Genomic DNA, 27,054 nt, shown 5'->3' on the forward strand with positions numbered 1-27,054 from the left:
TGGCTTTTTTAGATGTTTTTTGGCAAAGTCCAATCTAGCCTTTTTATTCTTGAGGTTTATGAGTGGCTTGCACCGTGCAGTGAACCCTCTGTATTTACTTTCACACAGTCTTCTCTTTATGGTAGATTTGGATATTGATACGCCTACCTCCTGGAGAGTGTTGTTCACTTGATTGGCTGTTGTGAAGAGGTTTCTCTTCACCATAGGAAATTATTCTGTGATCATCCACTACTGTTGTCTTCTGTGAGTGTCCAGGTCTTTTTGCATTGATGAGTTCACCAGTGCTTTCTTTCTTTCTTTCTTTCTTTCTTTCTTTCTTTCTTTCTTTCTTTCTTTCTCAGGATGTACCAAACTGTAGATTTTGCCACTCCTAATATTGTAGCAATTTCTCGGATGTTTTTTTTTCTGTTTTTGCAGCTTAAGGATGGCTTGTTTCACCTGCATGGAGAGCTCCTTTGACCGCATGTTTTCTTCACAGCAAAATCTTCCAAATGCAAGCAGCACACATCAAATCAACTCCAGGCCTTTTATCTGCTTAATTGAGAATGACATAACAAAGGAATTTCCCACACTTGCCCATGAAATAGCCTTTGAGTCAATTGTCCAATTACTTTTGGTCCCTTTAAAAACAGGGTGGCACATGTTAAGGAGCTGAAACTCCTAAACCCTTCATCCAATTTTAATGTGGATACCCTCAAATGAAAGCTGAAAGTCTGGACTTTATGTCCATGTCCATTATATAACTATAACTTGAATATGTTTCAGTAAACAGGTAAAAAAACAAAATTTGTGTCAGTGTCCAAATATATATGGACCTAACTGTAGTTTCTCTGCCTCCCCCAAACTTGAAATTACTCAAAGAAAAGAAAAAGTTCACTAGGATGCCATGCTGACCAGACACCAAATAGGCTACTATTATTAATAGGTAGCACTGAATGCCACCATACTGACCTACCAATGCTTTTACGTATCACACAATACACAAATCAATGTTTGCCCTTTGAAAGAGATGCTGAATATTCTCTGAAAAATGCCCTGCTCCACACTATGCCATGTGGCCTCGGGGGTGGAGTCCTTTCGACCTCAATCTGTAAGCTCTCCCTTCCTGATTTAGAAGAAGTAACTCACCCTTACTAATTTAGGAGTAAAAGTTAAGATATAGTATGCGCTATTGGGAGACAAAGCAACCATGCAATGGTCAGCCAACCTCAGACAAAAGAGTTTCAATACTATACCAGAGATTTGCTGAACCATATATCACTTTGGATGTTTTCTAGGACTTACTACTTATGTCATGACATAGCCATTCCTCTGCCACATTTAGAAAACTTCTCTCATGGTTACCCAATGTGCCCCACAAGAGTATGACAAGGTTGTGCACTTCCCATAGATCATCACAGATCATGCAAGCATCAGCTAGGCCTTGTTTTGTCATGCATATATGGCAAATATGGGAATCAATTTGCAACTTCCACATTATAATACCATGGATAAAAAAGGGAGTGATGTCTTTTTTCTTGACTTTTCTATTCTATCTTGCATAAAAGCTTAAAAGGTACCAAAGGTCTAGATATTGACATATGTATTCTTTTTAATAGCCTGGCTGTATTACTATAATTTTGATGATTTTCCTTCTCACTTTTTTCTTTCTTTTTTTTTTTGCTTCCTTTTTCTTTGAATTTCTCACACCCCGGGACAATTTACGAAGGGAGAAAAAAATTAATGCAACAAATTACCCAGACAAAAATATTGTTGTTGTTACCAACTTTTAATAAAAAGAGACAAGTGAAACAAATTATCTTATTATTGATTGCTCATTAAATTTGTTCAAGGTTTGTTTTCTGAACCTGAGTTTTAAAGCAAATGCAATCATCCTCTTCTCGATGATCATCTACCTTCAACCATATTCTACCTTCCATTGAATGGAAACACATGCTGTTCTCCTCCTGAACGTCCATATATTGTATCAGTTTGATGACAGTTTGATCACAAGAGGTCTTAGTCGAGGTGTTGAAAACAAAAGTGGTAGTGGTGGAGGGTGACTGGAGGTGTTGTCATATACATGCCTTTTCCCATCAAAGCATGGGGTGACATCACCATCAATAATTGGGATTGCTCATCAATGACCAAGGGGAGGGGTTTGGGAATAAAAAGACACCAGCACCCACCACAACTGAAATGGTGACCGACGCTTGGGGCTTCGTTGGAAATCGCAACAGTAAATCACAGTTTTGTAAGTCAATTGTATTATAATCAATTTAATGTCCCAAGTCACAGTTAAATGTTTTGTCATTCTTTCTATTCAAGTACCTAATCTTTTATTCTTCATTTCTTCTTTACTCTTTGCAGCCAATAAAATATTTCCAGTACATGCAATGGATAAGGCTATTTTAATTATTTTGTTCTGGAGTCTTTGCAGTCTGATACATTTGGAAGGGCTACCAATCAGGTAAGAGCATTGTTTTAATTCATTTTAGTGTATTTTGACAGCTTTACTTTACTTGTTCCTAGTTGTGTTGACTGATCAACAATTCACACTTCTCACAGCAAGAGGTCCATCAGTGAGGTCCAGCTGATGCACAATGTTGGAGAACACAAGCAATCACTGGAAAGACAGGACTGGCTTCAAGTAAAGCTGAAGACTGTAATCATACCCAGAATCAATGACTCACAGAAAGGACAAAAGGGGAAATCCAAGACTCTGTCTTCAGATTTCCAAGCCTGGAACAGTCCAATCCAGATCTCAAGTTAATACACGGGACTGCTTCTGTTTTGTCTTACCTCCTTTTTTTTTTTTTTTTAGCTTATTATGTTTTAAAGCCACAGAGAGAAACCGAATTTTCCTGTCTCTGCGTTAAATCTTTGTTGATTTATTCTACTATGCACTAATTCGCTGTTTGTTTTATTTATTGTTTTGTAGTAATTTATTGAATTGTTTCAATGTCATAAGTTCAACTTTGAAAACGTTTGATTAGTTGAACAAATGAGTTGAAATGTAAAAAGGAAAAGGACAAGTAACAGCACAGCTTCTGCTGTATGTCTTTTATTAGAATAGTTAACAAGTGTTTTATGTTATTTTATTATACAGTGATAAAATAACCCAAATAAAACTGTTTTAATAATAATAATAATAATAATAATAATAATTATTATTATTATTTGTATTTTTTATTTTAATTTGTTTTGTTTATTTTATTTATTTGTTTAATTTTATTTATTTTTTTTCCTTTTTTAACAAATAACAAAATAAACATAATTGTATCTAAAATGTCTTGGACCAACATTATTCAGCATTACTGATGACTATGTTTACAGTCTTTTAAAAGGTTTACTTTACAACAAAAAGGGTTTTTTTTTATGAGAAAAAAAAATACTATAAAGAATACTGTAGAGCTCTATATGGTAATGCCAATGCTCAGGTGCCTGAGCGTCAGTTTCCAGTTCTCGCGAGAGCTGACATTTAAAAAAAAACTTGAACAGATGTGGTGCTGTTTCCAGTTCTCGCGAGATTTGACTGGGTCTACAGTTATTTCCTGTCAGCAGTACCAGTCAGACAGGATTGATTTTGGAAAATGCAGACGCATATGTGGAATTTTTCATAATTTTATTTTTGCCGCTCGATGACTTGGCTCTTTTACCAAAAACACTCATCTAAATATCAACACTTATGACGATATAAAGGTAAGAAACCGCTTACTTTTAATCATGATAGAAGTTTTCATTGTTAGCTTTAAGGTTTTACTTTTGCCGTGACTCGAATTCCTTTAAAAATATGTGCTAACTTGCTAGCGCTTTAGCTCGTTTCTCCACTTAGCCACAGGAAGGCTAAAGCTGTGAAACTGAACGCGTAAGTCTGCTAGTATGGTAGGCAAATGGGTTATTTCTGTATTTATCTAGAGAGTTCTTGGCTAACTTTGCGCAGTGTTCGTGTGTATTTGAAGCTAGGTAGCTAACGTTACCTGGCGTTACCTGACTGGAGAAACATAGCTAGCTGACTAGCCAACTTCCGTGCTTAATGTTTAAAGAGGCCTCTCTTTTTTTTTTTTTTTAAAGCTAACATTATCTATGGCTAAAACACGAACGAATACACTTAACAGTACATGATTTGTTAGCTAACTGCTCGGTACGTGACACCTTCTAGGATTGTGTAATGAAGTAAACACGAAGCCAGCGTTGGTTTTTTTTAGCGGTGATTGATGAAACCAGGTTTATCAGGTCGCTCTCTGGAGTTAGAACAATTTTATTTAGTTTATTCAGACGTTATATAAGTAACGAACTGCATATTGTTAACTAGCTAGCTCACTAGTATTCTTATCAGGAAGACTTTTGGAAATTAAATTACAAATATTGAGTGACGATGATGTGGCTTAAATCCTAACCAGAGATGTGGAATGATTTAAAGGTGCAGTATGTGATTTTTTTTTTTAATTCTTTACGTGTATTTGGAAGATAGAGCACGATTAAAAAAACGACCCAAAAACAAGAAGTCTGAGGGAAAACAGACTTCCGGTCCGGAATACTTGTTTGTGTTTGGAATGGATGTGCTTGCTGTCAATCATTTTATAGACCCACTACAGGCGTATTTCCTTTTTGCAGGTAGGCAGAGGAAAACTCATGAATATTCTCGAGGAACGTGCTCCCTGATTGGCCCGGGAATGAGGAACGTGCGACCTGATTGGCCAATCAGAGCCTGTTGGTTCTCCGCAAACTAGATAACGTTTACCAACCGTATCCACAACCTAATCTTATTGCATATATATATCTTATTGGGGTGGTGTAGTGGTTAGCACGGTCGCCTCACAGCAAGAAGGTTCTGGGTTCGAACCCAGCAGCCAGCGAGGGCCTTTCTGTGTGGAGTTTGCATGTTCTTCCCGTGTCTGTGTGGGTTTCCTCTGGGTGCTCTGGTTTCCCCCACAGTTTAAAGACATGCGGTTAGGTTAATATGGGACGGCCTTGGGCTGAGGTGCCCTTGAGCGAGGCACCTAACTCCCAATTGCTCCCCGGGCGCTGTTAGTATGGCTGCCCGCTGCTCTGGGTGTGTGTGTGTGTGTGCTCGTTGCTCACGTGTGTGTTCACTGCTTCAGATGGGTTAAATGCAGAGAGAAAATTTCACAAGTGTGTGATGAATAAAGTTGTGCTTTAAGCTTTTTATATATGTTCTCCAAGATGGGTTTTTTTAAAGTGCATATCCTAGACCAATTTCATTTTGTTTGTTTGTTTTTTATATGAAAGTATGTCCCTTAACACACTCATCCAAAAGGGTAATTTTGCACAAGGCCCTCTGTCTACAGCAGAAAAAGATAAAATAACAAAACGCGTCTGGAAAAATCCCAAGGGAGTCTGGAGCTAGCCTGGCTAACGCGACTTCCAAGCTCTCCGAGCATTTGGTCTGGCCAAGCTATTAAGCCAAACTGTTTCCCAGAGCCTGTGGTTGACCCGCCTCTCTGAAATGCCTCAGTTTGCTACTGGTCGAAGCCAGAAAAGGCTGTGACAAAGCTTAAACCAATCACATCACTCTTTCCTCTGACGTATGTGACGCGACGGGGCTAACTGGTAGATTAAACTCTTACCGAAGCCGGTCGGGAGCAAGGCGAAAACGTCCTTCCTTTCAATAAATACCTCCAGGGCTGCTCTTTGCTCCGTTTTCAATGAGAACTTCCCGTTGAATGCTTTCAATACAGCATCTACCGGTGTGTTAAAGGCTTGCCGCTGCTCCATGTTCGTGATGTGAATGAAGCGCTTCCGGCATAGATTCTGTAAACAATCTATGGCTTCCGGTCTCAGTTCTACTACGTGAGTGCCTTGAACACGCCTCTACCCAGGGCTGTTGGAGATGCTCAAAGTTGATTGGTTCCCGATTTTTCGGGAGCTTGGAAATGCTGTAGATAGCCTGCCTGGCCAGACTAAGCTTGTAACAGGTCCTCGTGTTGCGTCATGCTTAGGATGGGCGGGCCCAGGCTAGTCTGGAGCCAGATTCGTGACATCACTTGTGGAAGCGCCAGCAGGCTGCGAGAGCTTGCACGGTTTCAGTGCACAGCCTGTGTAGACCAGGTTTAGCAGCTAGCGATTTTGCATTGAAATATGGAATTGTCACCTGAGCGCAATGTTGCTTCACCTTTGGATGAAGAATATAATGAGATGTCAGAATTATTTCTTACCCTGGCAACACTCAACTTGTGAATCACAGGTTTTCTTGGTCTTTTTCTCGGCTCTGCGTGGTCCTCGGCTTCCGGGTGTTCCCATTTCTCTCTCGTTCTCCGGTCTTTTGGAAACGATGAGTACTAATCCCATCAAAATTGGTGTTGCTACACCCTCCTACGATGCATCTGTTAACCATTTTAATAATTACGTGATAACGTTGAAGAAATTTGCAGAAAACCACCAGGTCGTTTTCTCATAAACAAACCAGTGCTGGCGTAGGATTCAGAGGGAGGCGTCCCGCCCGTGATGTCACGAAAATCAATATTTGTTGGGAAATCCAAATGCTAAGTTTTTTTCAGAGGCGGACCAATTCGCCTCAAATGGCTTGATTTCAACTGAATTTTTCTGGTATTGCACAAGGTAAAAAAATTGCACAAAATGTGACAGATATTTGACCAAAGTTTTAATATAAAATAGGAAAATTACATTGATCTTGCTCCTGAATTTACCCGTGATATACACTTTAAGTGAGAATGAAGCTGTGAAACATTGACATTCACCAGCCAATCAGTTAGCATTTTCCTCATGAATATTAATGAGTTTCCCCCTGCATCCCTGCAAAAAGGAAATTTGTCTATGGGCCAATGAGGATTCTGGGGGCAGAGCTTCATAAATGCAGGCAGGAATCATTAAAATGTCAAACTCCCCTAACCATAAGAGGTGACATCAGTACATACATGTACCATTACAGGGCACCTGATTGTAAGTGCAATGCAAAGTATCTCATCAACACTTGACCACCGGACAACGAAATTTTGTATCCTTTTTTTACATAAGAGAGATGGGTTTTTATCCAGTGCTTATTTTTAATTTTCTTTTTAAAAAACTATCGTGGGATTATTTGCTAACTCTGTAGCAGCCCTTGGCATTAAGAACAACAGCAGAGAGTCGCTGATGGATGTAGATGTGTTTTATTCCTCTTGAACATGAGGATAACATCAAACACCGTACACGAGCACTGTGAGCAATAAAGAAAAGAAAAATATTTAATGTAACATGGTTGTAAACAAAGTTTTGCAGAGTAATGTTTACAGACTATGTTCTGAATGTTACACACCTTGCTCCACTCAACCGGTGCAAACCTCTACAAGTTCGCCAAATGTGCACCGATAGACTCTGTGCTCAAAGTTTTGTGCTAAACCACAGTTCAACCAAGGCACCAAACACAAGCAAAACGCCCTCAATAAACAGCGCATGCAAACTTTAAGTCGTACGTAAATGACATGTCAGGATGGTAAACCTCTAATGGAGGTCTGTAGCATAACAAATACACCTTCCTGGCCTGACAGCTCCACCCGTAACATGAATAATGAGTGACTGCTCTGGCCACCATTTAGATGCATTTTACACTCATCAGGAGTTCCACTTTTAGGCAGTGCCTTTATATAAATATGTTAGTAAGAACTTGTAACAACATCTGGTTCTGTAGGATTGGTGCCTCAACAGTTAAGGGGAACGGAAGGCAAATTTTTAATCATCAAAATTCTATTTCTCATTTTATAAAATGTAGGAATGCATTTCTGACAGCTATTTTGTCACTGCGATAGCAGGTTATATGAGTTTTGAAATATGCTCTGTAATATTATCAGTCCATATGTCAAAGCAGTGGCTGTAAACAAGATTCGTTGAGACCTGTGCGAGACGTAGGACGGAAGTACGTTGTTAAAAGATGTGCGCACGCGCCCTCCTTCGAATGCTGATGTAATCAAGCCAGAAGTTTTCCCTGTGTCCGAAATCGCTCCCTACTCACTATATAGGGCACTATATAGTGGGGACGCCATTTTGTAGCGCTGTCCAAAACCTTAGTGAGGATTATGTGGGAAATGCACTCAGTATAATATGTATTTGGCACAAAAATACATGCATGTAATTTATTATTTTGAAAACCCACCAGCTGCCTGATCTGGCACGTTTTAATTGTGCGACAGTAATTGACGTAAATACCAACGCGATGGACTCGTCCTTATCCTGTCGTCTTTCCAACCCTTCTCAGTTTGTTTGAAGTTGTATGGATTAATCTCCATGTCATGTACGCGAGGAAGGCGGATGTATGTGCAGAAGTATGCAGTTTAATAAAGTGCAGAATATATATGTGTATGTGTGAGACAATATATACACAGGCAAACAATCCAAAACGGCAGGCTAGATCAAAAACGAGAATACAAGCAAAAGGGTCGGTCGAGGCGCAAACAGTACATCAAAGGCTAAGCGAGGACAAGAACGAGAAACAGAAAATCAAGACAACGGGTAGAAAGGCTCGGTAATGCGTTTTGTGATGCAAATGCATCGGCACAGTCCTTAAACAGGCAAACACACAGTTCCTTAATTGAGCTCAGGTGCGCCTTGTTCACGGCATGCTTTCAGGTGCATGCGCCACAGCATGCAGGACCGACACTCCGTCACTGATGAAGCTGGCAAATCTCGAAATTAATCTAAATTGGAATGATATGGCGATCTGGCTGCTGTGTAAACAGTTTTCAAAATGGCGGCGCTGACACTTCACGTTTGAAGTCTCGCACAAGTCTCGTGAAGATCGCTCAGATAAGCGATGCCTGCCGTGGACCAAAGGAACTACATTCAGCATGGCTAGAAACCGAAAAGTCTGATAAGTGTCATATAATATGCCAATACGAGTCACGATATAAGGTTAATAAAACTGAAAACGTAATTGAATAACACGTTAATTAAGAAATAAAGCAAGTTTAAAAATGACTTCAGCTCCTCTTTAAGTGTATACGGTGACGGAGCACTCACTCTCATCTGTTCTGTAAAAGCTAGTTGAGCAATACTGGTGACAACGAAATTTGTCAACTGGTGTTAAACTTTCAAATTACACACAGAACTTTGAAAACAAAGCAGGAAACACAAGTACTTGTTTACTTAATCTTTAAAATAGGTTGCAGTTCTTTATTCTACTTTGAATGATTAACTAAATGCACAGAGTTTGGCTTTGAGTTGTTAAATTTCACATGCCTCACATCAATCATTCAGAGGTCACATCATGTGATTACAGTTTTAAACTCACTTGAGCGATCAGTGTTGCCAAATCTCTTCCAGCAATGTGCAGGCTCTAGAAGTTGCCAGATGATGCCACATACTAATTTGAATCATCATGATCATTTGCATATTCAAAGCATGTTTTATGACAAGGATGATAGTTTTCTCAGAATAGAAAATGTCATTTGTTTATTAGCGAAAGAAGACATTTTGGTCATGGAACCTCAAGCTGTTTACTCGTTTCGGAAACAATCTAACAATTATTTATATATTTTTGAAAATACTGTAATTTCTATTAAGACCATAGACAAAAGAAGCAGTGATGGTGAGTATTCAGGGAAAGAACCATAAAGGAGGAGGTGACGGATGGAATGACCCACTTTTATTATTGTAAATAGTTTAAAACGAACAGAAAAGAAGCACACAGTTGGGACAAACGGTGGTGATCTGGTGATGATTCACAAACCAATTTAAAACTCCTTTTCTTCTGAATTGTTGAATTTTTATATTGATTGCATGTTGATAGAAACTGTATACATCACGTCAAACTAGACCTTCTGATGCCTCATGAATGCGTTATATTTAGATATTTCGAACAGGCAAACAATTGCATTTGCATTGCAGACAGTTTCTGAAGTATTGCATGCACCCGGATGTCGCCTGCAGTTATTTTTTCCTCTAATTGTTTGTGTATATTTAGAAATCCCTCTAGATGGAAAGACATCTCTGGTATTTTCTGGTTTTTAAATGAAAACTGAAGGCCTCTATGGACTGCATCGGGATTCTGAAGTGACTGATGGTTTAACAAAACGGTGCTTTTTTTTATTTAAAATTTGATTGACGTCTTAATCGCAGTGCTGTTTCTGACCTCTAATTTAGATTGTTTTAAGTGTTTTTTTATGAAAATTTGGGCTTATTTTAGTCTTTTTTTTTATTGTTGGGTTCAGTTTAAATTTAACTGATGAAAAAAGAAAAATACATTTTAGGCAGCTGAAACTGAGTAGTTTTAGACTTTTTAAAGTTTCCCGTGATGTTATTTTATAGAGTAATTTCTTTTAAATCCTTTTTAAACGTTTTGATCCTTCTTAAAGGTGCAGACTGTCGAGTCATCTGAAATTTAAATTAAATTTATTTATTTTTAAAATTGTGCATGGCATTTTCCTGTGTCTCGCAAGAACAATATCATGTGGATGAGATGTGATCATTTTGATGTGCTGAGGGTCACTTTTCTCCTCCCTCTTGAAGTAAACGGTACGGCCCTACGGAAACAGCCGAACGCAAGGAGCTTTAATTAATTAAATTATGGAACTGCGTCACACCAAGATGGCGACGCGCAGAAAACATCGTGACTCTAATACCCCTTTTCCACCAAATCAGTTCCAGGGCTGGTTCGGGGCTGGTGCTGGTTCACAACTCGTTCAACTTGCGAGCCAGCTGAGAACCAGTTTGCTTTTCCATAGCTCGCGGTGCTAAGGGAAGCCTCGTCATTACGTCGCTGTATACAACAGTTACGTCGCTACGTTTGCATAAACCGTGGCGCGAATATCGAAGCAAAAACAACGCGGAAGAAGCAGCAGCAACAACAACAATAATAATGGATGACTTCACGTTTGTACAGCTGCTGCTTCTCGCTGCTTAAAAATGGCGATCTTTCGTGGTCTTGTCATTGTTGTTGGCCTTAACAACTCCGACCCCCCCCACCCCCAGCTGACGTAAGCGGTTCTTTCCTCTGGCCCAGCAGAGAGTTGGTGCTAGCCTGGAACCGGTTTTTCTGGCCCCAGAGCCAGTTCTTTGTCAGTGGAAACAGAAAACCCGGTTCCAAACTAAGCACTGGCCCCGAACCAGCCCTGGAACTGCTTTGGTGGAAAAGGGGCATGTATCGACCTTGGAGAGTTTTGAGTCATAGGGGTGTAATTTGTGGTTGACATTCATGAAACAAAAGATGAATATATCTTTTCTCTGTTACTGCTTTTGTGTTTTGTTTTTTCTCTGTAAGATCAAAACATTAGGCGTATAACTCCATACTTGCTACCGTGGAGTGGAACCCATGCATTCTAAGGCTAAGATAGCTAAGCGCTAGCTAGAATGACTTAGTTATCTGTCCAGAAACATGACATGTCCTCTAACCTTGCTGTATCTTGCAGTTGCACTCACTAGGCAGGCTTTCCTTTTCTTTTCCACTGGCGGGACAGCAGAGTCCGCTGTGTTTGTCCATGCCGACTTGTTTTGGTTAAAAGTCGGTCAAATGCCTCACAGTGGTCATGTGATATTGTTGCTCACTTGCTTTGGCAATCTCCAGAATCGTAAAGTACGGGATGCGTTTTATCCCGGCAAAACATTTACACACAAGATCCACGGTGTGTGCAGCAGCGAAACATCTCGAAAATCCATCAGCAATAGAAAAAGAACATTTTGCCCAGATTTCAACTTTGCAGTCAGAACCTTTATGTATTGTATTACATTGCGTCGCGTTGTGGGTTTTTATCCCCCTCCAAGTTCGTTTGGGCGGGGGATATAGAAACGGGTTCCGGCTGTCCGGTTACATTTTCATTTCTGGGCCATATCTTTAAAACTTTGTATACATATCAAGCAACATGTGAATTGGTGCCTTTTGCTATTTTGGATTTTCTGGGGGGAAAAAAAAAAAAAGTATTTTTCAAATTTTTACAGAAAAAAATAGATTTTGACTTAGTTTCTAAGAGCAATGTTCGTTTCCGGAGCATATATCCAAAACTATTCATGGTACAGATTTGAAACTTGGTATACATGTTAACAAAGTGATGTACATGTGCCTTTTCATTCTAAGAAATTTTAATTTTTCGTTTCCATGGAAACAATTTCAGACTTGGTCTCTCAGGTTAGTCTTGGGGGTAGGTTTTGTTTCCGGAGCAGAACTTGAAAACTGAGTGGTATGGGCTTGAAAGTTGGTATATGTGTTGATTAAGTAATGTATATGTGCCTTTTTGATACTAAGAAATGTGAGATTTTAATTTTTAGCTCACCTGGACCAAAGGTCCGGTGGGTTTATGCCATGGGCTGCTGAGGTCAGTGTAAAGAGGTAGGGTTGGTTTCCTGCAGCAGAACTTGAAAAATGTGACAAATAATATCTTGAAACTTGGTATATAGGGTGCTGGATATAGATGACTGTTGTCTTTTTTTTTTTTTTTAAACTAAAGCACTTTTCCTTCTCTGATTGTTGTCAAATGAAAGTTCTCCAGATTGACAGCATTATGGTAAAGCTTAAATATTAACTGAGGAAACAGTATTAAAGTTACTGCTGCAATGAAAATAAAAAAAAATACCCGTCTCCTCACACTTAAATCAAATCCCCTAGAATCATCAGCTATGTTATTTGTTGTCTCCTCCTCAGTGACCCGGCCCACTAGTCTGGATTCAAGGCTGAGCAGGTGAAGATGAGCCTACACAGTTCAAGTGGAAGCTGTGAGCGCTCGAGGGATCGCCGGCGCTCCAGTGACCGTTCACGTGACTCCTCCCACGAGCGGGGCGAAGGCCAGCTCACCCCCTGTATCCGCAATGTCACCTCACCCACACGACAACACACTAGTGGTAAGCTCCCACTCCCCTTATTATTCACCCTGATATTGTTGTGGCTGTTTGGAAATGGAAATTCACTGGACCAGCTGTGACTGAGTGCGGAGTCACTGAAGCAGATAGATACTGTACTCTGTAGAGTGACAAGTGATGTATACATTTTAACCCTTAGTGTTTTCATCACCAGGCTTTCGTCTAAACGGGGGAACAGGGGCGCTGCGCCCTCTTACTCTCGGCGTGCGCCCCCTTACCGACTCCGTGAAAACATCCCAGCAGCACTACGTGACAATGTGTCTGATCATCAAATACATTATAATTGCTCCAAAAATATTCCAATCATAGTAGATACACCGCCAGACGGTGCAAAAACGATCCGAATTGGCGTTTTCCAGACTGAGGCTCCATGTTGTTTACTTGTCGCGGCTGCTCTCGCGAGATTTGACATGGGTTACATACAAGGTCAGCTGACTTGTAGAGCGAGATTTCTCGAGACTGAATGACCTTTCACCCAGCGGCGCGGGAGCTTTTGACAGAAGTAGTTCGCGAGTTGTTATTGTTGACACTTGGGCATTTAAAGATGTCATCCCGCAGAAGAAGATTACGTCTTTCTTTTTCAATGTTGACAGACAATTTGTTATAATTTCCCTCTCAGATAGCCTCAGAATGTCCCATTGGAGCATTTTTCAAAGGCTTTGCACGGCGGGGGGGGACAACCGGCACCCCCCCCCCCCGCTTCGCTCCCTCGCCATGGTGAGCGCCCTCATACTAAATTTTTCTAGAAAAAACCCTGATCACCATTTAACAATAAGGAAAAAAAGTGGACAGAAGGTATGCAGTGTATTTTGTTAATACTCTGAGTTTGATCTTTTTAATTTTGCACAAGGAGGAAAGAGCTCGGTATATCAGGATAAAACATTTATAGAAATGGACATATAATGGGGCCATGTGCTTGATGACGGGTGTGTATGCACAGGTTTAGGTCAAAAGGCAGTAACGGTGGTCATTTCTGAGAGTCGTACAGTACAAAAGAAGAAAGATTATTGTTTTTGATTATTATTTAAGTGCTGTAAGTGTGAGAATTTATAATCATGTTCAGTTAGTCAGTGTTAAACTACTGTAGTCACTTGAAACTGTGACTCTGACATAGAGCTGGGCGATATGGCCTAAAAAAAAAAAATCGATTTTTTTCACAAAAAATCTGATTTTCGATTTTAATTGATTTTTTTCCCCCCTACTAAAAATCAAACTCCAGATGACAAAGAAATGGTTCAAAACAAGTTTTACCTTTATTTTGTTTTCACTTAAATTTCCCCTTTGGGGTTAAAGTGCAACCAGAAACCAAAAAGAAGCCAAAAACAAGCCTGTAGATGAGAACATTGCAATAGCATCTGTGATTGCCTCCCACCGCACCCCGTTCTTATCATAAGGCACACAGTTCGTAAATGTGACGGTTGCTTGCTTTACTGTGGATGGTGCGCTTGTGCTGCGGCTGTTTTCATTCCGCTGGGAGCAGCACTTCTCCCACTCCGCTGCAGGCTTCTGTTTAAGGTGTTGGAATAAATTCATTGTGCTGCTTCCTTAGGAAGCAACCGTTTTCAAACGCACCTTACAACGAGGACTTGTTTGGTCTGCGTCAAGGCCTCTGCATGCTCTTGCGACAAGGCTTTCGCAGATAGCTTTTCGCAGACAGTTGTAATTTATCGTTGAACGGGGAGTAATAGGCGTGCGCGATGTTATTCACCGCCACAACGCAAGGGGGCGCGAAGTCGCAAAATCGCTAGGAGTAGTTGGTGGGTGTGGTTAGTGGAGTGTTTATCCTCCGGTTACTTATAATGACTAGAACTGGAGTCGTATAGATGTACGTACTTCCTCGATCAACCGCTCTTCGTGCTGCTCCATCTTCGCTCGTGTTTTTAAAAATGGCGGTCGTGAAAACAAACCAAAGTAGGGAAGCGGAAGTGCGTGTACAGCGGATGTGGAGTGGACCAATCGGAGCCCTTTTGTCTGCGACGCTGTCTGCGAGGCTTCTGCGGCGGTCACAATTTTTGGGAGGTGCGCGCAGAGCGTCTGCGAAGGTGGGGGGGGCTATGCAGACACTGTCTGCGACGCTATCTGCGAGGACTGGGTTGTCAGCATAAATTGGCCTTCAGACGCCGCAAAACCGAACCAATTCCAGATCACGGAGGAAGTTACTCCTTTCTTGGGCACATGTTGCAGCTTTCCCCCAATCGCTGCCATGTTGTTTGTGTGTGTCTATGGCAAGCGCATGGGAGGAGGGCTATAGTGTCAGTGCCAGATCTGTCCCTGCTGCCCGATCTGTTCTGCACATGCGCAGAGGGGAGCGTCGGTGGCGGAAGTTAAAACTGAGAGAAAACTGATTTTCATAAAAACACATCGTCCTTAACTGTAAATTTGAATTAATCGATGAAATCGATTTATCGCCCAGCTCTACTCTGACACCCTGCTGTATGATAAGGCTACACACTATAGGCATGTCACAGCAAAGACAAGCTTTCACTCAGAAGTTACGTCTGTTGGATAAAATGCATCATAATACAAGAGTTTAAATCCGATGCATCTGCATTTATTTGCCTTCAGTTTGTTTTATGTGATGCTTCCTACTGTATGTAACGTCTAAACTATTTTAGTAGGTTTTTTTTTTAAATAGAACAATTGATGAATTTAGGGCCACGTGGCCTTAAATTCTCTGCTATTTTTTTCCTGCTTCACTATGACGCAATTCAAGATACTACGTCATGCATCATGTGGTGGGCTTTCCCCGTTTGCGCAGGGCATTGTGGGATACAAATTTGAAACAGGAGAGGAAAACGGAGGATGCGAATGAAACACGAAAGACCAATTACAGTAACGGAAAGCAAGAAGAAAGGACGTTATGTTCTATACGAAGGAAAGGAAACGCAGAACCAAACTAATAAATATCGGCGGTCAGCGAGCACCTCGGTGTGATCAGCTGTTCGTTTAACGACAGAATGATGTAACGGTCAGTGCACGCTCAAAGGTAAACTTGCGCACACGGACTTCCTCTGTCTGTTTGACTGCGTGAAGTGAGTGACTTCATGCACATTATTTGTTCGGGAATCCCCTCAAATTAAATAACTTCACAACCACACCATGGCCTGGGGCGGTTTTTTTAAATTAATTAATTAATTAATAATTAATTTTTAAAAAAGATATTACAGAAATAAACACATCACAATGACCAAATTTCAGAGGGAGCTAAATTTCACCAATTTTATGAAACTAAAAGGCCGTCTAGCTTTAAAACACCATCTATTGGTAAAACTCTGCTTGCAAAGCAGAAGAGTTGACCAGTTGTCTGTGGTTGGTAGAAGAGAGCAACTGGACTTGCTTGAAAAGTCTTGAAGACGTTTCGCCTCTCGTCCGAAAGGCATCCTCAGTTCTGTCTGTCTAATAGGGAGTATCAAGTATTTCTCCTCTCATGGATCATCATAGAATCCGAATCAGAATGCTGATGGCTGCATTGTAGGTGGCTGATAGATGTCATAGACGCCCACCTCTGTTCAGTGATTGGTCGTTCCAGGTTGACAAAAATGAACGATCCTCTCTGGCTAAGATGTCTGCCAGTTTTCTGGAAGTCCTCTCATACTCCCACACTAGTCGAAGGGAACTCATCCCAAAGTGCGTAGAAACATATCTGTGAAGATACTCAGTTGTCCAGGTACATAGTAATCTGTGGTTGGTAGAAGAGAGCAACTGGACTGTTGCTCTCTTCTACCAACCACAGATTACTATGTACCTGGACGACTGAGTATCTTCACAGATATGAGTTGACCAGTTGGTACTTCTCTACGTCATGAAATTTTTATTTAAAAAAAAGCATGTTAATGTCAAATATATGCTGCTATTATACATACAGGACACTTTTTTGATGGAATAAAAACGTGTTCTATTCCCTTCTAGCGTGTTTCATTCATCTGGTTTGATAGGATGCAAAATCCTCGCATATCGCTTATTCTACATGTATTACATCACTCTACCCAATGGAGAATGAGCGTTGAATGTGGTTTACGATATTGCATGGTTGTCAAGACAACATGACGTCACACGTCGGAGATGTAAAACTTCAGTGCTAGCGAGCGACTGAGACAATTTGTAAACAAACATGGCCACCAGGTTTGTTTTGTTAACTATGGAAGATTTTGAGAGAATTTCGAAAGTGAAAGATGCATTGAATATCCGAAAGGAATAATAATATTGGCTGGCTTTTTTTTTTTTTTATATCAGATATTCCTTTCATCTAGCATGATCTTGAACTTGTCTTCAACTCGTTCAATATCATGCTAGCTGAATGGAATATATCTGATATGCCACTCAATGCTAGTCAATATTATTTAAATATATACTGATTGAGACTCGCTGAGCAATTCATGACTAATTGTTGGGAAAATGTTTTTTCATTAAAATGTCAGAATTTTAGGATAAAATGAAGTTTTATGTAGCATTTATTTACAAAAAACAAATGTTAATTATCTGTACAAGTAGAATTCATGGCGCCACATGATATCGACTACTCCGCTCATCGATTATCAAAATAATTGATGGATAGATTGATGCCAATATGCAAGCAGGCCCACTAGCTTTGTGATATGTTTCTTCAATAATGTGATCAGGGCTGACGGCAAACAATCGATTAATCGTTGGTCGACCAAAAAATTATTAGCCGACCAAAATTCCATTGGTCGCAGGGAAAAATGCCGCATCTTGTCAAAGGGCTGAAGGGCTTTTAATTTGACGGGCATGATAAAGGAAATCGTGACACTAATTTACTGTTGGTGATTTTTTTAACACGGGCAGACAGCATGTCTGGAAGGAGCTCTAAAATATGGGCTCATTTCGAAAAGAACAAAGATGACCCAAAGAGGGTTACGTGCAGAATTTGCAAAAAAACATTCGCCTTTCATTCTTCCACGACGAACATGCTTTACCACCTCAACCATGTAAGTAGCCTGCTAGCCTACCCCTTGCAACCTGAAGTTTGATTGCAATACGTAGGCTTACTGGTTACTGGCCACTGGTAAAGCTAAATTATCCAGCTCACTGTTTTACAATCTCTCTACAGGCGCATCCACTTTATTGCGATGAGCCAGCCTCCTCCACGGCATCCTCATCATCCTCATCACTGACTCAGCAAAAGCTCGTAATGAAACCTTCTCTATCTGAAAAAAGGAAGAGAGACATAACTGACAAAATAGCTGATTTCATCGCGCTGGACATGCGACCTGTGAATATCATCAGTGGTGAGGGATTTAAAAATCTAATTGAATACCTCGAGCCAGGATACAGCCTGCCAAGACGTGACACAGTGATGCACGCGGTTACGAGCAAATACAACTCTACAAAACAAACACTTCAGGGCAAGATCGAAAACTGCAAAGCACTCAGTTTCACAACGGATATATGGACATCTAACCAGATGGAAAGTTACATGACGGTCAAAAATTGCAAAAAGCATGAAAAATTGCATGAAGGTTACCCCCGCCGTTAGTGGTAAATGCGCATAGATACGGCAGCCCGGCATTACAGGTAAAGCCTCACAGATGTGTATCCCGGTAAAAATGGGCAGGGTTTTTTTTTTTTTGGGGGGGGGCGATTAGTCGGAGTGAATGCACGACCACTGGTCGACCAAGAAAATCCTTGGTCGGGGACAGCCCTAAATGTGATGTACACAGGAAACATGCGTCCACAATCAAGTCTCAAGGAAACGGTCTTTCTTAGTGTAGCGTTTATTTCAAGCAAGGGCTGTCTATTGAGCATGTTTTGTTTTACAGTAAAAGGTAATGATTCAAATTAACTTAAAGATACATATATGAAATGGTATGTGCCAATTCTGTTGTTCTTGTGCAACAAATTTAACTGCATTTTAGCTTCAAACCATTAACGGTGAACTTTTTAAACCAGTTTGTACCGTACCTTGCCAACACTCTTAGTTGGATCTCATTTTGCGTTAACTGAGGAAAGAGCTTTCTGTGTTTGCAAAAACAATGGTGTCTTTCATCTCAATATATCGTTGTTCATAAGTGAAATCTGATTTTTGTAATTGCTAATCTCTGTGTTGGTCATGTGCTTGTGCAGAACGGGAGAGCGGCTCGTCGCGGTCTAACAGCCCCAGGCCTCAGAGAGTCTCTCCCAGTGGCTCCAGCAGCCGCAACAGCAGCCTGTCCAGCACGGAGGGCACCTTTAAGAGCATGGGTACGGGTGAAATGGTGTTTGTTTATGAAAACGCCAAGGAAGGAGCTCGTAGCCTGCGCACCTCAGAGAGGGTCACGCTCATTGTGGACAACACGCGCTTTGTGGTGGACCCGTCCATCTTTACTGCACAACCGAATACCATGCTGGGCAGGTTTGTGTTAAACAACCTCAACCTTGTAATATGGAGCAAAATATTAGTAAAAGTATAATGTCAGTTTAGGAATAATGAGCCGAATTGTTGATTAAATCTTGTTTGTGTGCTCGTTTATAGAATGTTTGGTTCTGGGCGAGAACACAATTTCACACGACCCAATGAGAAGGGGGAGTACGAGGTGGCAGAGGGCATCAGTTCCACTGTGTTCAGGGCCATTCTGGTAAGTTTACTCTGCCACCAGACATTTTTACACAATACTGATGTTACTCCATGCTAGTTTTGTGCCAATATGAAAGTTTTCTGGCACAATAATTGCCCAACTTTAATAAGCAGGGGTGGACCAGTGATGAAATGATTAGCTGCAGGGCTCGACATTAACTTTTTAATCCACCTGTCCGGTTGGACAAACAGCAAGATTTTTCATTTGTCCTGACCATAACCTTTTTATTACTATATATTTGAGTTCAATGAAAGGAAGGTGGTTAACAAAATTTATCATAATGCTTTAATGATTTATTTTAATGATTTTTTTTTCAATAAAACTCAAACTTTAACTGTAACAATAAACAAAAACTATCCAGTGCCCCATTATGGTGCATGTGTTGTTATAACCCATTACCTGAGCTACAGTTTAGAGTCAGACTCGCCCAAACTAAAAGCTTTTGGAAGAAATAAAAAGTTAGATCTTGATTAATCCACTAAAACTTAAAGTATAAATTTAATTTAGAGAAATGAAAATGAAAGAAAACAAGTTGGACATGATGAGGGTGACAATCACATTGTGAATAAAAACAAACAGTCAGTGAGTTTGGCACTGTTGTTGTAAAATTCCCCCCCCCCCCCCCCCGAAATATTTTATGATAATGTGTGAACCATACAAAAGAAAAATACAATTTAAAAAGTCTGAATGAAATGAAGATTCACCACAGATATTTATTTTATTGAGGTATTTGATCGCCATTTCTCCAATTTCAATTAATTGAAAGTCTAATCTGTAATTAGATATTATGACGTGGTTATTTTTACGCTCTCGCCTGCTGCACTCGGCTCGTTCGGAATTTCATGAACGATAACACGGCCGGATCACCGAGGTGATTGAACTAGTTTTGTTGGAACTTTTATTGATGTAACTCTTGAATAATTACTATTAAAAATGGTGGAGTTCAACAAATTCAGCTTGTCCCGTTGGACAGGCAGATGCGTATTTGACTTGTCCGGACCAAACATTTGGTTGTCCCAGACAGTCGGACTACCGTTAACGTCGAGCCCTGTAGCTAGACTACCTAGGAAGAGCAAGCTTCAGTGTGCTGCTCATAGCTGAGTTGCCCAGAAACCTAACTGACTCGGCTAAATAAAAGATGCTACCACCATTCTATAATCAGCCATATCATGCCTCAGCCCATGTGTGTAGGTTGTTGAAACTGCCATCGATATATTATCCAAAGTTTCTGTATTTTACAAGGGGGGGGAGATGCTTATTTCCCTGATTGGGCGACTCATTTTAGATTTTTCGGATCACGGATCCGCCGACAGCAGTTAAATACTACCGCTAGAAAAATAAAAAGTCTGTGCGTATTTTTATTTTAACCGCCGAATCGTACAAAAAGAAATGTAAAAAAAAAGTCACACATTTTTCTTGTAACAGCACTGTATCCCTGGTACTAGGTCACATTTCTTTAAGTAAAAAGTATTAGAATCGCACATACAAACGACAGTGTGTGTTGTATATATCCACTTCAGCCGAGTCCGAAAACGAAACTATTTACGACATTGAGTATTCACTTGAATGTTTTTATGGTATTTACGACCGCTTTACGACAGTGTCAAACTCGTGCTGACCATGGCTGACGCTGACAGTATGGATTCCGAGCTATCGCCTCAACTGTACGTAAGCATAAAGTGTGGTAAAGAAAAGTCTTTTCACTGTCTCACTAACCAAAACATGGGCGATTTCGTCTCTCAAGCGTTGAAAGTAAACAATGAAAAGATCAAAACGATCTTTGGTTCTCAGAAAGAAGGTGGTGATGTAACGAGCGCGATGCCTAATATGCCTACCATAACATTAGTTCGCGGTTTTGGCTGCAAGTATCTGACTGTGGAATTAGAAGAGGATGGTGCCGCAGAGAGTCCTATCGAATCAAGTAGCACGAACGTATCAGCCTTCGATGTGCTCATGAGAGCTCAACGGTCATATGACCACATACCTTCAGAGAAGTAAGTACTGGAATGCTAGTCCGTGTTATAAACTTATACACAAGAACACACACGTATGTATGAATGAATGAATGATCTTAATCCGACATTGAAATTTTGCCATGCAAAAAAAAAAATTGGACAAGGACACGTTTTTTTTATTTTTATTTTGACCGACATCATCAAAAATATGTTGAAAAAATCCGTGAACCTAAAGATAAAAAATGGGTGGCCTTATTTACAATAAGTTTTGGGTAGCACTGTGCAACAGAGTCAACATGTTCATTGTAATATTGGAGATTAAAACTTTTTCCCCCTCCCTTCGGCATATAACGCAGGGAGATATAGCCATCACGCTGTCTGTCCGTCTGTAAACATTTTAGTTTCCAGAGCATAACTCTCAAACTATTAGGAAATTTTTTTTCACGAAACCTCACAGTTTTGTTAAGTGACTAGAGGAGTTGTGCCTTTTGACATTTTGGGATTTCTGTAATTTTACTTTTTTCCGTATTTCCATGTCAACCAGTTCAACTTGGGAAAATTTGGAGTGGAGTTTCATGTGAGGGCCGGTGTCGTCTCCTGATGACTTGTGTGGGTTTTTTTTTTTTTTTAAGCCTTTTGTATTGGTCTTTTTACATTTTTTTTTTTTTAAATTTATTTTTTATAAAGGAGATTAAAACCTTTGCATCAGCTTTGTCTCTGTACACTGTCACGTCACACTGTGGCCTTCGTGCCTCAAAGCGGTCAGCCAAAACTGGTGCTGTAATCACATTGTGGTGTCTGTTACAGACAGTTATGTAAAGGGGTTCAATTCAGGACACCACATACAACACTTTTGCACTTTGTGAACCTCGATACTGAAGTCATGATTGCTTTAGGGATCGATGTATTCGAATGCTGCTGCTTCTCTTATATCTAATGCCTTCTGTCTAATTGGCAGGATTACTACAAAACTGGGATAATCCGCTGTCCAGATGGAATCTCCATTCCTGAGCTGAGGGAAGCATGTGACTATTTGTGCATCTCTTTTGACTATAGCACGATCAAATGCAGGGACCTCAGTAAGTAGATACTCTGCATCACTCTGTGCACTGCACAGAGATTGTTTATTGGATTTATCCCAATACTGTCGTGATGTTTTGACTCAAAATGTCTTTTTGTTCATTGCTCTTGCTTTACACTTTGCGCCTCACACTGTATAATCTTTAGCAGATTACCACAGAAAATCATGCTTTCATATACTAAGAAAAGATCATGTGTTATGGGATTAAAGCTCATAGACAACGGTTTTCAATTATGCACATTTGAGACTTTATATGTTAAAAAAAAAAAAAAACTCTGTAATTTTCTTCTGGTCCCAAGAAGTATTGTTAATGAGTAATAATTAAAATAAGTTAGCGCGGATCGTGGTGAATTTCTGTTCGGCGATTTCTGTGACCACTCGGCTCGTGACGTCATTCAAGACAAACAAATCACTTGAGTTGAGTCCACTTCCTTTTACTTGCGTTGCCGTTCAGCTTGAGTGCAGACGTGCGTTCAGGAATTTCCAAAGAAAAACCATGCCTTATTGTTGTGCAGTGAACTGTAATAACGGGACTGGTTCAGGAAGATGTTTTTACCTTTTACTGAGAGAGGAGAAGAGGTGGAGAGAGTGGATTGGCTTGTTCTGGAAGAAGAGAAGAGGCGGAGCGAGAGGATTGGCTTTTTCCGAAAAAGGAGAAGAGACAAAGCGAGTGGGTTGGCTTTTTCCAAAAGAGAAGAGGCGGAGCGAGAGGGTTGGCTTTTTCCAAAAAAGGAGAAGAGGCGGAGTGAGAGGGTTGGCTTTTTCCGAAAAAAGGAGAAGAGGCGGAGAGAGAGGGTTGGCTTTTTCCGAAAAAAGGAGACGAGGCGGAGAGAGAGAGAGGGTTGGCTTTTTCTGAAAAAAGGAGACGAGGCGGAGTGAGAGGGTTGGCTTTCTCCGAAAAAGGAGACGAGGCGGAGCGAGAGGGTTGGCTTTTTCCGAAAAAGGAGACGAGGCGGAGAGAGTGGATTGTGCGCGTGAAACAAAATCAAGCAGTTAAAGAAGAAATGAACCAGCAATGCTCAAAAAAAAAAAAGAGACGATTGGAGGTAAACATTTTTGCTTTTGCTTGTAATTGACAAGTCAAGAATCCTGAGGGATCCTGTACAATCATTGTGGAAATGAGACAAAGGGATATTTCCTCGCTTAGAGTAGGCTATAAATAGTATAATGCCGTGGATGGCAGGCTAATGTGGCCTACCGGCGCACTGTCAAGTAATCGTTACCTATATCCACTCAGGAGGGCGGCTTAATTATTCTTCAGAAGGGCTCTTATTTAGTATTACGACAAAAGTAGGAATTGATCATAACTACCAGGATAAATCGTTTGGGTGCGAGTCTCGTTGCGGTCCGGGGTCACCGCAATCGGGGTCGGCCGAGTCGCTGTCCGATTCCGAGGCCGCACAGTCAAACCAGTGAGCCACATTCACCGACTCCTTCGCGACGGCCATAGGTTCATACATATACGGTTTCACCTCTTGATATTCAATTTGGAGAGTTCTGACTTCAAAATCGCTATCGCTTTCAGACATTTTACACAACCTCTCACGACCAAAGTCTGTACACATGTGCTCGGTTCACAAGTAAACACAGAGCTGCTCCCGGTCTGTTTGGCTTGAATGACGTCACGATGACGGTCCCCTGGTGGTGAAAGCGCGCATAAGTGAGATGTAAACAAACCTTCGGAAATTGGGCAAAACGGTACATTTTAACCGTTTTATTCAATTTTAGGGTGCAAATTAGACACTAGGAAAATTGAATTCACTTTTTGGGTGGTTGTTCTAGACAATAAAGTTGATATTCTACGTTTCACCTCTGACAATTTGCCTATGACCTTTTAAGGGCAGGTGAATCCAGTCATTTACATATGCGATATAATACATTCATAAATACAGTTAGACTCTAACAAAGTTCTGGGGATGAGACATAAGAGAATGGTGTATCAGAATCCAAATCCATTACTTGTTTTTGTGGTATTTCTGTGCGTCACTACGCTGGTAACACAACTAGAGCTGGGACGATATGACAATATTATATTGCTATTATGATAGCTTGTATCACAATATACTTAGGTATTGTGGGTGTCCTTTTGTTAATAATTATATATTTTTAATTACAAATTTGCTAGAAGCAGCCAACATGATGTGAACTTTGTACTTAATCTATAACTTCTGAAATGTTACTTTTTAGATTTTTCTTTCTTCTCAATTCAGGCCTCAGTGTTCACGTTTGACACCTTAAATGGCCTCAGAAAATTTTTGCCCCCCTTGAATTTCCTTTCACCCTAAAATTTTGCAGTATTTCAACAAGTTTTCAAGTACATGGTTCAAGGCAATACTGGTATGTTTTCTACAGGTATAATGGTTATTTAGACAAAAGTACATGTTTAAAAAAAAAAAAGTACTTTTAAAATTCATTCATTTCTGTAACAGAAGAACAAGACAAGCCCTGAAAACATGAAATATAAATTAAGATCATATATGTAAGACTTATGTATGGTACTAGTATGTAATATGGCCCTTTTTTTTAAATTAATTTTTTAATGTGGAGTTTAGGGCACAAAACGCACTTTGTTTTGCCGATAACAATGACTAGCAATATCCTCATCTCATTATCTCTAGCCGCTTTATCCTGTTCTACAGGGTCGCAGGCAAGCTGGAGCCTATCCCAGCTGACTACGGGCAAAAGGCGGGGTACACCCTGGACAAGTCGCCAGGTCATCACAGGGCTGACACATAGACACAGACAACCATTCACACCCACATTCACACCTACGGTCAATTTAGAGTCACCAGTTAACCTAACCTGCATGTCTTTGGACTGTGGGGGAAACCGGAGCACCCGGAGGAAACCCACGCGGACACGGGGAGAACATGCAAACTCCGCACAGAAAGGCCCTCGCCGGCCACGGGGCTTGAACCCGGACCTTCTTGCTGTGAGGCGACAGCGCTAACCACTACACCACCGTGCCGCCACAAAGATTAATTATAAAACTAAAAATATTATAAAACAGGAGTCTGTACTGCAGTACTGTCTTATCATTCAGTTTGTCATTGCATTTAGGAGGAAATTAAACAACCTTTATCGTGTGGTTTACTATTTGAGACACACAAGCATGTCTTTCCATTCGTTGAATGTACTTACCACTAGCTTTTTTACACACACGTACGTGTGTGTGTGGCGTCCTGAAGTCAACCCGGGAAAACATAGAGGGCACCAGTGACCGCTCGTAGTGATGAAAAGCACAAATGCGCACATGCGCCTGAAGCGAGCCGATCAGAATCGCCGTTACAAATCGGGAAGAAAAAAGCAAAATGGCAATCACAGGGTCGGTGAGGATGCTGGTTAATACATCTTGTTTTTTTGTAACGTGCTCACTCGAATCATTTTTGTGATTAAAGAAGCCGACCATAGGTGTGCCTGAACGGGTCTTACTCACTAAAATATTTCTGCCCGAGCCTCTTGGTTGGGCAAATCGGGCATTTGGGCAATGCCTGACGTTGAGGCTTGCAATTTCAAGGTCATCTATCTGTCGTGAATGCTTTTTATATAAAAAGTAAAATGTGCACATTTTAATAACACATCATCAAATGGTTTATTTATTGAAATTTAGTGCTGGCAGTTTGTTTGCAAGCCTATATATTATGATGTTCAACATTTTATTTTATTTACACCTCTAAGCATAACACTAAAATATAACTAAGAAAGAAAAAAACTGATATCAATAAACTGTAAGTTAAAACCAGAACTATAGGGAGGGAAAGTAATCTCATCGCCCCCTACTGGATGCGTTCCAACCTCTATGGCAAAATGAATGGGAATATCTTTTCAAAAAATTACATTTCAGGTTACACTTCAAAAAGTTAAGACAATGGCTTCCATATGTTGTGCATGTCGGGCAGCTCTATCGATCCTGGTGATTATACTTTATTTTTTCCACCGATTTGAATTGTTTTGAATGTTTTTTTAACAAGCTGATCAAAGACTAAACGGACCCGATGTGTATGTGACGTCACCGCAAGTCTAGCGCCTTTCCAAATCTGTAGCAGGTAGCGGCCGGCGAGTAGCCTACATCAACATGCTGATTTGTATAGCGTGGTTGGCGGAGCATTTCTGTACCAATAAGAAACACATCCCTCGTGGGGATAACCATTACAGATCAGGGCATGTAGTCAACTGCCGCTATTCACAGGGAGAGCTGTCAGCACTCGTAAGGGCTAGTGTGAAGAACAAAACTTATCAAGCCTACTGCTGACGTAATATGAGCAACTCTGACTAGACAGTTCAGAGACTCCGATTGTTTTGCAGGTCATGAGGCCCACAGGGCCCGTCCTGGGGAAAAAACAGGGGCCCATTTCTACAATGGGGGGCCCAGTGATTATCCTTCAGTTGAAGCGAACCTAGTGAGTGAAGCGAGCCCAATGAAGAGCTGGGGCAGCCCAGGGGCTGTTTTTTTCTTTTCAATTCTGTTTTTTTTTTTTTTTGGTATTAGAAGCCATATGAAGCAATGTAGATGACAATCAATGCTTCAACCAAATATATTGAGATATTGTTTAATCAGTGGCAAGATTTTGGAATTCAACCACAGGCCACTATATATCACATCTATATTATCTCCTCCTTGTAAATTATAGCACAAGAATGGGTTTGTTTTTTGCATGCTGTG

At 40.6% G+C, this 27,054-nt stretch overlaps 2 protein-coding genes across 2 annotated transcripts in view; both read left to right on the top strand.

Annotated features, from left to right (window-relative positions):
* Nucleotides 1-2,375: 2,375 nt before the first annotated feature.
* Nucleotides 2,376-2,752, top strand: pth1b (parathyroid hormone 1b). Its single transcript, XM_060940641.1, has 2 exons — nucleotides 2,376-2,449; nucleotides 2,548-2,752. The coding sequence occupies exons 1-2, from the start codon at nucleotides 2,376-2,378 to the stop codon at nucleotides 2,750-2,752; spliced, it is 279 nt and encodes a 92-aa protein (XP_060796624.1).
* Nucleotides 2,753-3,523: 771 nt separating this feature from the next.
* LOC132899234 (BTB/POZ domain-containing protein 10) overlaps nucleotides 3,524-27,054 on the top strand; it is a 35,499-nt gene continuing 11,968 nt past the window's right edge. Inside the window, exons 1-5 of the mRNA XM_060940976.1 lie at nucleotides 3,524-3,681; nucleotides 12,569-12,765; nucleotides 18,865-19,132; nucleotides 19,253-19,355; nucleotides 22,269-22,389. Of these exons, the coding sequence (XP_060796959.1) occupies nucleotides 12,612-12,765; nucleotides 18,865-19,132; nucleotides 19,253-19,355; nucleotides 22,269-22,389 (646 nt within the window). The 5' untranslated portion in view covers nucleotides 3,524-3,681; nucleotides 12,569-12,611. The remainder of the gene's footprint in view (nucleotides 3,682-12,568; nucleotides 12,766-18,864; nucleotides 19,133-19,252; nucleotides 19,356-22,268; nucleotides 22,390-27,054) is intronic.

Source organism: Neoarius graeffei, chromosome 15, assembly GCF_027579695.1.
Source record: "Neoarius graeffei isolate fNeoGra1 chromosome 15, fNeoGra1.pri, whole genome shotgun sequence".
Lineage (NCBI taxonomy): Eukaryota > Metazoa > Chordata > Actinopteri > Siluriformes > Ariidae > Neoarius > Neoarius graeffei.

What these genes read in the sequence shown, in the direction of transcription:
- pth1b (XM_060940641.1), top strand. Translation starts at nt 2,376, where the DNA reads ATGGATAAGGCTATTTTAATTATTTTGTTCTGGAGTCTTTGCAGTCTG. An exon ending in TTGGAAGGGCTACCAATCAG is followed by an intron (nt 2,450 to 2,547) that starts GTAAGAGCATTG and finishes CACTTCTCACAG; the next exon opens with CAAGAGGTCCATCAGTGAGG.